We start from the raw sequence: 9,622 nt of genomic DNA, 5'->3' as shown, positions 1-9,622 counted from the left end.
TTGGCGCGAACATGGCGCGCGGCGCCCCGAAGGCACGGCAGCGGCGCGCGGCGCCCTGAAGGGCTGGAAGAACCGCGCCCACCCCCATCTCCCCTCAGCGGCGGTGGGGGAGGGGCAGCGCCACGTGACCGCGGAAGGGCGGGACGAATGGGGGATTGTCACGTGGGGTGGGTGGGGCTTGGTTCGCCCACCCTTCCGGTCGGCGCGGGGGCGGGGCGTGTGACGCATTTCCGCTTCCGCCTGGGCGTAGGGGAGGCGGTGGTGCTGCGGGCCGCCGCCTGCTGCCTGGTTCCGCTCCGGCCTGTGCCGCGCCGCGCTACTCCCGCAGGTACCCGCCCGGCCCCGGGCACCGGCACACGAGGAGGGAGGGGGGGATGGCGGGCCCGAGCGGCGGGGCGCCGCCTTTCTCCCCGCAACCACGGAGCCGCCCCCGGGGACCGCTGGGCCGCAGCCGGCTGCGCCCCTCCAGGCCCCGTGGAGCCGTGCGGGGGCGGCGCCGGTGGTCGCTGCCCTGAGGGGAGTGGCGGGAGCTTGGGGTGGGCGTAGGGCTCCGAGGTCACGGGGAGGGGCTGCACGGTGGCTGCGGCCGCCTGCGCCTAGGTGGGGCTGGGGGCTAGGAAGCCGAGCTGGCTGGTTCGTGACGATCCCTATTTTAGGCCTCGGGGGAGCGGGTTGCTCCGCTTCGGCTGGGTGAAATATTTGGTCGGTTTCCGCTGTTAGGATCTGAGCTTATAAATGAATATATAAATGCGGTGTATATATAACCGTTAAACGTTTCTCATTAAGAGAAGTCCCGAATCAGGTTTGTGATTGTGGCTTGTGAGAAGTCATTTTGTTTTCTCGAGTGTTGCTATCGTTCAGGTGGGTGACTCACTGACAAAGGCAGCACAGTGCAAAATTGAAGAGAGCATTTCCTGGAGACCGAGCTGCCTCTTTGCCAGGGAGATGGGTTTTGAGGTGCAATCAAAGGAAAATGATCACTTCTTGCTGTTTGTTCAACCTTTTTGTCTGTGGATGTAGGAAACAAGGGGTCTTTATTTTTTAAACAATAATTTTTTAGAAGGCACATCCTGAAGCATCCCTTCCCTAGAGCAGTGGGACCAATGACTGATGTTAAAATGTGTGCCAACCATCAAGCTCCTCCTGTAGAGCACTTCAGGTAATTTTGAAGCTGAAGTTCATTCAAGCATACCCTTTCAGTGAGGAATCAAGAATGAAAAGGCACCGTGTCCATTCGGTGAGGCTGTATTCTGAAAAGCAGTTATGCTGGAGAAGGATCTCTGCAGAGAAGCAGAAGGGCGTGGAGTTCTGTTTGTCATCGGTGGGGCTGATACTGGAAGATGACACATAGTTTTGGTGTTGCTTTAAAAACAAGGAGGACCTTCGATAACTGCTCACATTTAGCTGGTAATTGGTGAGTATGTACCGTTGTTAGGAGGAGGATGTAGGTGTTCATTAACGTTTACAGGTAGTTCAGGAAGCCTTCCAAAGAATTGATAACAAAGCTAAAGCTGGAAATACATAAGCAGGCTTCTCAAAACAAGGACAATGTGGTGAAAATGGACTGCATGTCTCTGAGGAATGTTCAGAAGCTGCTTTGGAAGAGATGTTTTAATTTTCTTGGAGCTGCTCAACTCACATCTCTGTAAAACTCCCAGGGTAGGATCTTCATGGAATCATCACAGAACGGCCTGGGTTGCAAAGGAGCACAGTGCTCATCCAGCTCCAACCCCCTGCTGTGTGCAGGTCACCAACCAGCAGCCCAGGCTGCCCAGAACCACATCCAGCCTGGCCTTGAATGCCTGCAGGGATGGGGCATCCACAGCCTCCTTGGGCAACCTGTGCCAGTGCCTCACCACCCCCTGTTGTGGCCAGGAGTGATCTTTGGCAGTGGAGACTTGCAGTTTTCTGCTGGTTTGCAGCACAGCTGGCACACAGATAAGCCACCTCAGCACTGATGTATGTTTGCTGGTTTGGGAAGCTTCTGTTTGTGATGTTGGGGCCACCCGAATTGATCAGGTCTCATCTTAGGAGGGGAGGCAGCTGTGAAACGGAACGGCTTGTCTTGTGTGGAGAAATGGAACAGATTACAGTTCCTTATGGCCGTGTATTTTGTGGGCCTTGGAAACTGGTAAGACTTCTGTTTTGAATGGTTTTTTTTTTCTGGTCGTTGGTAATTTATAGCAAACGCGCTAACGAGCGTCGTTGTGGTTGTCATTCACGATTAGATCAGTGCTGACAATCTGAAGACTAAAAACCCTCCTCCTGCCTTTTCAGTCAAAACAGGCGGAGGAGAGAACAAAAAGATCACTGCATCTAAAGCAGCTGCTAACTATGCAACTGTTGCTTTTTATCTTCAGTCTGCCTGCCGTTTATTTCCCTAATGGATAAAGGCACTGGTCAGGAGAAATTGTTGCACGGTGCTGGAGTGTGGCATCCAAAAGACCCTAAAAATGGAGAATGGGCAGCTATAAACTGCTGATGCTTAATGCCTGAAGGGAGAAGCTGCAGTAGAAGCTGGCAGTGGTCTCTCTTGCATTTGATCTGCGTAGCTGTGTTGGGTAGTTAGAGTTATGTGGGCAGGAATCCTGTTGTAGCTGAGGTTTTGCTGGTAGGCATTAGTCATGTCACAGCGACAAAAGAACCTCTTTGCTGATAGAGCTGTGCCACCCGGTGGAAATGCAGCTGTGCCTGTTGCATTGAGGAGGATTTCTGTTGCTCTTTGGAAGGTGATCTCAGGGGAATCAACTCTGAAAGGGCAGATAACAGCAGGGCAAGGGGAAATGGTTTGAAGTTGAGGGAGGGCAGATGGAGGTTGGATGTCAGGGGGAAGTTGTGTGCTGTGAGAGTGGTGAGGTGCTGGAACAGCTGCCCAGAGAGGCTGTGATGCCCCGTCCATCCCTGGAGGTGTTCAAGGCCAGGTTGGATGGGGCCCTGGGCAGCCTGGGCTGCTGTGAAATGGGGAGGTTGGTGGCCCTGCATGGCACAGGGGGGTTGGAGCTTCGTGATCCTTGAGGTCCCTTCCAACCCAGGCCATTCTGTGATTCTGATTCTGTGGAGATGGGAACTCAATCTGTCACATCAGGAGTGCAGAAAATGTTGTGCAGCCGATGAAGTTATGAAAACAGTCGAGGCTTTGTTTGAATAGCTTTAGCAAAAGAAGGAAGCAGGGTTTGGGGCAGCTCTTTCTAATGGCAGCCACCGGGGACCAATGATGAAGAAAAGCCAGGGAGGGCAAGAGCATGGGAAAAATACTCCTGCATTGCTCATTTCCACTTGGTTCTGATGAGAGCAGAGAGGACACAGAGCTGAAGAAACACCGTGGGGCTGTTTTATGGCGGAGGCTGAAGGGTTTGGTTTGCCTTACGGAGCATCAAGCCCAGCAGTGGGGTTTTCACAGAGCTCTGAAGCTTGCTGTGTATTCAGCTGGTGTTTGGTGTTGCAGGTAGGACTGGCCTGGCGGTGCTGCAGAGGGGCACTCTCACCTGCATGTTGTTAATTCCTAGTAATTAGAGGTGAGCTGTTGGGTGTCCAGGAGGCCTTGGATTCTTGTCTGCAGGCTGTTTCTGTAGTTTCTGGGTAGGTGTGCTGGAAGTCCTCCGTGCCAAGTTTCAGCTCGGGATAAAGGATGGGAGATTCTGCTCCTCATGCTTTCCCTCTGTTTATCCCAGACACCGGTGTTTCCTCTTTGCCTCACTTCAGTTTGATGTTTTTGGCCCTATGCTGTGTCTGGAGCTGCAGGCTGAGTGCTTCTGTGAAGCACAGGGTGCTGCCAGGGGCGTTGGTCTGCACAGCACAAAGGAAATGTTGTCCTGCAGCAGCGTGGATGCAAGCAGGACTTTGGATTGAATGCTGCCAGTTCTGTGGCCTTTCTCCTGCCTGCCAAATTACTTAAACTCCTTGAATCCTCCTCCTTCTATTCGCTCTTCTTTTTCCCCCCGCCCCAAGAAAGTGCAGTCTGAAGTAGGGTTTAAATGCAGCAGGAAGAGATGTCTGATCTGTGGGCTGTGATTCTGTGACTGGCTTTTCTCTACACAGAACTGCAAAGGGAGACTCCAAGCCCACTTGTGCTAAAAGCCTCATCAATGCAACAGTGTGTTTTCTGAGATGGTGAGCCCACAGGTTGGCAGTGGGGACCCTGAGATCTTCGGTCCAACAATGTCAGAGTTTCTTTATGAACACGTGGATGCCTTGGGCAGTGCTACAGATAGAACTGGTATTTCAGGGAGGTTTTGACTGGAGTTCGGTGCTGTGCAGCTGGAATGGCACATGGATTCTAGATGGGTTTGTGTGGTGAGTGTGTCTATCAGCACCAGAGTCACTCCTTTAATAAATGGAGGTGGCACTGCACAGATGAAATGGGTGTTTGAGGAAGGTCCCCAGACGAGGCCATCCTGTCTGCAAGAGGATCCTTGACATGCTTGGCACTGTCTCAGTTATGCCAAATGTTGCCAGCAAATGTTGCTCCAGTCTGCTTGCCAAAGTGAGAGAGCCACTAAATCTTTATCAGAAGCTGTGCTTTGCTGCAGGTTTTCTCCTAACAGCCATACAGCAGAGTTGTTTCCTTAATTTTCATAGCACAGAAGTCTTTTGAAATAATCAGCTGATAAATATTGGGGATTTTTGCTGGCACTTTGCAGGCAGGCCTCTTTCTGCTGCAGCCATCCGTTGTCACAGAATCACAGCATGGCCTGGGTTGCACAGGAGCACAGTGCTCATCCAGCTCCAACCCCCTGCTGTGTGCAGGTCACCAACCAGCAGCCCAGGCTGCCCAGAGCCACATCCAGCCTGGCCTTGAATGCCTGCAGGGATGGGGCACCCACAGCCTCCTTGGGCAACCTGTGCCAGTGCCTCACCACCCTCTGGCTGAAGAACTTCCTCCTCACATCCAACTTAAACCATGGCAGATGGTCTCTGCCATCCCATAACTTCACCTACAGCTGAGGAGTTCGCTCTGCTTCTGCAGGGCTTTGGTTGCCTGATGGATCGTTGCTGGGAAATGAGCAGAGTCGTGCTGTCAGGAAAGTAAGGCTTAGGTAATAAAATGGTAAACATAATTCAATGTAGATAAATGTGATGTGATTCAGAGAGCTTGAATGTGAAATTGTGTGCATCACTTCGTATATAAAATGATGGGCTGACCCTTAACACTGAAGAATAAAGTACTGCTGTGGGAGTCAGTTTCAGCAGTGAGCAAAAAGAAGACAAACATGAACAAGTATTGGGAAGGAAATAGAGGATGAACCAGAACGTAATTATGGAACTGTATAAATCAATGGCTCTCCCACGTTTTGGATTCTTTGTGGCTGTTTCTTGTCGTTCATCTCAAGAGATACAAAAGAATTGGAGGCACCTCAAAGAGAAGCAGTGAGGATACTCGAGGGGATGGAATAGGTGCTGTGCAAGGGTGAGTGGAATCGGCTCCATCTCAGCACGGAGGAGGAATGGCTGGAAGAGAATGGGAAGAACACACAGTAATGAGCAGCACAGAGAAGGGCTGGGTGAGAACAGATCTGCAGAATGAAGGAGCATCACCTGAAGGTGACAGAGGTGCCTCGGATGGTTGGAAGCACTGAGCTGTCATTGCTGCTGTTCTTCCCTGCAGACGCTGCTGAAGATGAAATGGGGGCTGAGCTCATTGTCCCACTGCCCACAGCAGTGCTGTTTTACCATCAGCAAATTGTGTCGATTTAAAAACAAACCTTACTAATACAGGTTCAGTTCCATGTGAAATATTTGCATTATGTAGATTGGAATTCAGTGGGAGGCTTATAAGCCTTTCTGCTGGGGCCGTCTTGCAACATTTCTTTAGGTGTTGAGAGGTCAGGAATCAGGCACTTGTTAGAGGCTTTCCTTGTGTCTACATTCAAGGCTGCTTGGCTGAAGTCAGTGAAAGCAAATCGGAGCATCCACCGACTTCAGTGTATTTAAAACCCACGTTTGGTACTTCTGAAAATAAGATCTGAATGGGGGTGTAATCGTGTTTAATTTTAGGGGCATTGACTTCACCAACTTCTCCGAGTCCCAGTTTAGAATAGAGCCTGGATACCTGCTGGCATTGCTGCAGAGGCTGCTCGTTTGGCACGAATACCTGAAATATTTCTTCTTGGTGTTGTGACCCATTTACACTGCATTGCTCCCATCTGAGATGAGATGGAGGCTGCAGTTCTGCTGTTTCCTGGCTCCTGTATTGAGGGAGAGCATTTGGGTGGCTGCTGTCTGTCTGCACCCCAGTGGTTGGGATGGAACCATTGCTGAGAAGCTCTGCCAGCTGGACATCCCTTTGGGTTTGAATGAGACAAATGTCCGATTCTTTATTCTTTATCGAACTCTTCCTCGATGTACTTTATTTTCAAGGAATTTCACTCTATTTTACCTTACTTTTCAGCAAAATGTCTGGAACTGATGATTTTTCGGTAAGTAATGGCTTTTTGTTCCTGAAGATCTGCCAGTTGTGTTACTTTGTTCTGCTCAGGCACTTCTGTGAGAAGAGGGGCAGCTCTCAGCTGAGATGATTGCCTTGGCATTGCAGTAGCAGCTCTTTGCTTTGGGGCAGAGCAAACAGTCTGTGGCCTCCAGGTGTGCCTCGCAGGCTCTCTTCTGCTGCGTTGCTCACAGAGGGCTTTTGTCCTGATAGCATCAGAATAGCTACAGTGGAAACTTACAACTCTTCTTCCTGGATTTATACCAGAATTGCTTATGATTCTACTGCTGAAGGTTGCCTTTTATCTTTGGCTTTAGAACTGTGGCACGTCAGGATGCCTCTCTCCTTTAACCATAGAAGCTGCACAAAGTGAACGCAGCCCTCTGCAGCGACAGATGCTCTTTTCCTCCTGTTCAGGCAGCTGCAGTGCATTTGTGTAGTGGGTGAAGGTGGGCAACCAGCAGCTCCCACAGGGATCTGCCATGCTCACGGCCCTTTCTCTCTCAGTTGGCAGATGCTTTGCCCGATCAGTCTCCCGCTAAGACCCCCAAAGTGAGCGGTGCGAAGCCGGGCCAGCAGCCCTCCCAGCCGCCTCAGGGTTGGCCGCCCTCGAATCCTTGGAACAACCCGAGCGCTCCCCCTGCCGGGCCCTCGGCGCTGCCGCCCAACACCTCCGCTTCCAGCGTGCCCTTCGGACCTCCTCCTACAGGAATGTATCCTTCAATGCCCCCCGGACCGCCTGCTCCATTTCCTCCTCCTCCTAGCGGACCCTCTTGCCCTCCTCCCGGAGGTCCGTATCCGCCCCCAGCCGTGCCGGGCCCCGTCCCTCCGGGGCAGTATCCTCCACCAAACATGCCCTTTCCAGAGCTTCCACGACCTTATGGCGGTCCGACGGAGCCGGCTGCGCCTCCCGCTCCCGTCGGGCCGTGGGGATCCATGCCCTCTGCAGCATGGGGACCGACGATGGCGGGGCAGTATCCCGCACCCAGCATGCCGTATCCCCCCCCAGGGCCGTACTCTGCTCCTGCCCAGACTCCGGGAGCGGCGCCGACGGTACCGTGGGGCACAGTCCCACCTGGAACGTGGGGACCTTCGCCGCCAGGTCCGTTTCCTCCACCCGCAGGATCGTACCCGGCTCCAGGACTCTATCCTACGCCCCCTAATCCTTTTCAAGTGCCGTCTGGTCCTGCTGGTGCTCCGTCCATGCCGGGCGGCCCCCATGTGAGTATATATGCTGGATGTGGCACTGGGCAGCCTGCTCTGGTGGTTGGGCGAGCCTGCAGGTAGCAGGAGGGTTGAAACTAGATGCTCACTGTTGTCCTTTTCAACCCGTTCTATGACTTAGTTTTTTGTTATCAGTGAATTGTTCTTGATGCTTTTAAGCGTGGGAATTGGGTAGCGAAAGACCTATTAATGCAGGTAAGAACTTTAAGGGCTCGTCTGCGTAGTCAGTGGAATAACAGGCAATTTTCTGCTTAAACATTGAACTTCGTGCACCAGAGCAGTCACATTCCATCGAGGTGGAGCGTGTCTGAGCACTGCACTGTAGTGGTCTTCCACTTGCTGGAAAGCCTTCTCTAAAAGACAGAAAAAATAAAGGGGAAGAGCTTGTAATAATGTTAGGAATGAAAGATACTGTAGTGTGTAGTCTGGAGAGATTGCTTTTCAGGATGCACGGGGAATAACAATGGTCAAATGTTCTTGAGCTAAGAAGTGCTGTAATGCTAATGAACTGCTTTGTGAAAGCCCTGCAATGACCACCAATTCTCATTGTCTCTTGCAGCCTTACCGTTGAACACGTTCTGGGCAACAAAGTACTGTAGCTTTCCACCTTCATCCACTACTTACAGAGATTTTTACAGTTTTTGTTTCAGTAATGTTTGGGGCTATGAAGAATACTTGCCTCTTGTATGTGCATTTGAGGTATGAAGGAGCAATTTAGCAATTTGCATAACATTAACTTGCTCGTATGTTGGCGTAATTGTTTGGTTTAATAAAACGAGCTACAGAGAGCAGAAGTAAAACTGAAATCCGTGGTTCTTACTCTGGCCAATATTCCTTGGGAAAATGAGAGCTGCCAAGTAAGGATCCTAAAGAATCAGGCACAAGGACTTGCGAATCAGAAACAGCTTAAATTTCCACAAATGCTTTAAGTCTCGTTGCCGGACTCGTGCTGGTTGTTGAATGGATGGATGGTCGTATCTTGTCTATTTTCAGGTTATTCTAAAATGTCAATAAAAAGTATTTCAAGATTTTTTTTTGGTCAAGAAATGTAATTTTTGAACGTGCTACAGCAATGGAAACGACAGAGACGGAGAGCGTGAACTCGAAGGCTTTCTCAGCACTCTGTAAATCCTGCACGCAGTTAATGGCCCGGTCTGGGACTGCGGAGGAGGAGGAGGAGGCGTGTGTTGGAATGCTGGGTCTGACTGGTCAGTGCCCTGCTGCTGTCTGTGCAGTGCAGTGAGCTGGACGTGCCGTTCCCTTTCATGGACCGCTGTGAGTTTCGTGCATGCCAATGAGGACTTCGTTTTGCCAGTTCTCGTTCTGTGGTGGTTGGAGGTTTGAGTTGGTCTGTGTAAAGCATTAACTCCCACGTAGGTAAAGTACTTCCCTATATCTAACCTGGGTTCTGGTTGTTTAAAATTTGACTTGTCTGCCGAGTTGTGTAAACTCAGCGGGTGTTTTCAGAGTCCCTAGAAACTGAACTTGAGCTTAAAAGGTGAAGAAAACCAGCCTGGCCATTCCCTTCCCAGCAGGTTTTGGCGAGGCTTTTCTTTCTATCTGCTCCAGCCATTCCCTTGTGCCATCCTTACTGCCACAGCTGGGGACGAGCAAACCTCACCGGGGCTCCACTGAACGTGGGAATGGAGAGCAGCGCTCCGTTCCCGGCCAGGTGCCTGCATACCTCACTGAGAGCATAATTTGGGATGTTTAGAAGCTGTGTGCTGCTGTGTGGCTGCCCCTGCTCTGGAAGGGGCGCTGCAGGAAGCTTTATATTCTTGCCATATCTGTGCTGGGGTAACTGCTGGTGCGGCATTACTGAGGCACAGCCACGCGTTGCTGAGGAGCTCTGGTGGCATTTCATAGCCTGGATTTGAGCGTGGACGTTTCGCTTCTCCTCAGGTGGGGATCTCCTAACTTAGCCTCTGTAGGTAGAATTAGGAATCAGTGTTGCTTAACGTGTAGCTCGTTAGG

General features: G+C 51.3%; 1 protein-coding gene across 3 annotated transcripts; it reads left to right on the top strand.

Annotated features, from left to right (window-relative positions):
* Nucleotides 1-244: 244 nt before the first annotated feature.
* MAPK1IP1L (mitogen-activated protein kinase 1 interacting protein 1 like) lies at nucleotides 245-8,676 on the top strand. Of its 3 annotated transcripts, XM_042867448.1 has the most exons (5): nucleotides 676-1,414; nucleotides 6,389-6,416; nucleotides 6,932-7,214; nucleotides 7,434-7,645; nucleotides 8,208-8,676. In XM_042867448.1, the coding sequence occupies exons 1-5, from the start codon at nucleotides 1,341-1,343 to the stop codon at nucleotides 8,217-8,219; spliced, it is 609 nt and encodes a 202-aa protein (XP_042723382.1). In that variant the 5' UTR covers nucleotides 676-1,340; the 3' UTR covers nucleotides 8,220-8,676. The 3 variants fall into 3 exon arrangements, with proteins under 3 accessions (XP_042723373.1, XP_042723382.1, XP_042723363.1); XM_042867439.1 differs by lacking the exon at nucleotides 676-1,414 and adding an exon at nucleotides 245-328 and having other exon boundaries at nucleotides 6,932-7,645; XM_042867429.1 differs by having other exon boundaries at nucleotides 678-1,414; nucleotides 6,932-7,645.
* The last annotated feature ends 946 nt before the right edge of the window (nucleotides 8,677-9,622 follow it).

The sequence above is a fragment of the Lagopus leucura genome, unplaced genomic scaffold, assembly GCF_019238085.1.
Source record: "Lagopus leucura isolate 7727_CA_CO unplaced genomic scaffold, USGS_WTPT01 Super-Scaffold_1, whole genome shotgun sequence".
Classification (NCBI taxonomy): domain Eukaryota; kingdom Metazoa; phylum Chordata; class Aves; order Galliformes; family Phasianidae; genus Lagopus; species Lagopus leucura.
This window is presented reverse-complemented; position numbering and strand designations above follow the sequence as displayed.

Excerpts from the sequence above, each read along its gene's own strand:
- MAPK1IP1L (XM_042867429.1), top strand. The coding sequence starts at position 1,341 with ATGACACATAGTTTTGGTGTTGCTTTAAAAACAAGGAGGACCTTCGAT. Across the intron at positions 1,415-6,388 it reads TCACATTTAGCTGGTAATTG|CAAAATGTCTGGAACTGATG; the intron begins GTGAGTATGTAC and ends CTTACTTTTCAG. Across the intron at positions 6,417-6,931 it reads CTGGAACTGATGATTTTTCG|TTGGCAGATGCTTTGCCCGA; the intron begins GTAAGTAATGGC and ends TTTCTCTCTCAG.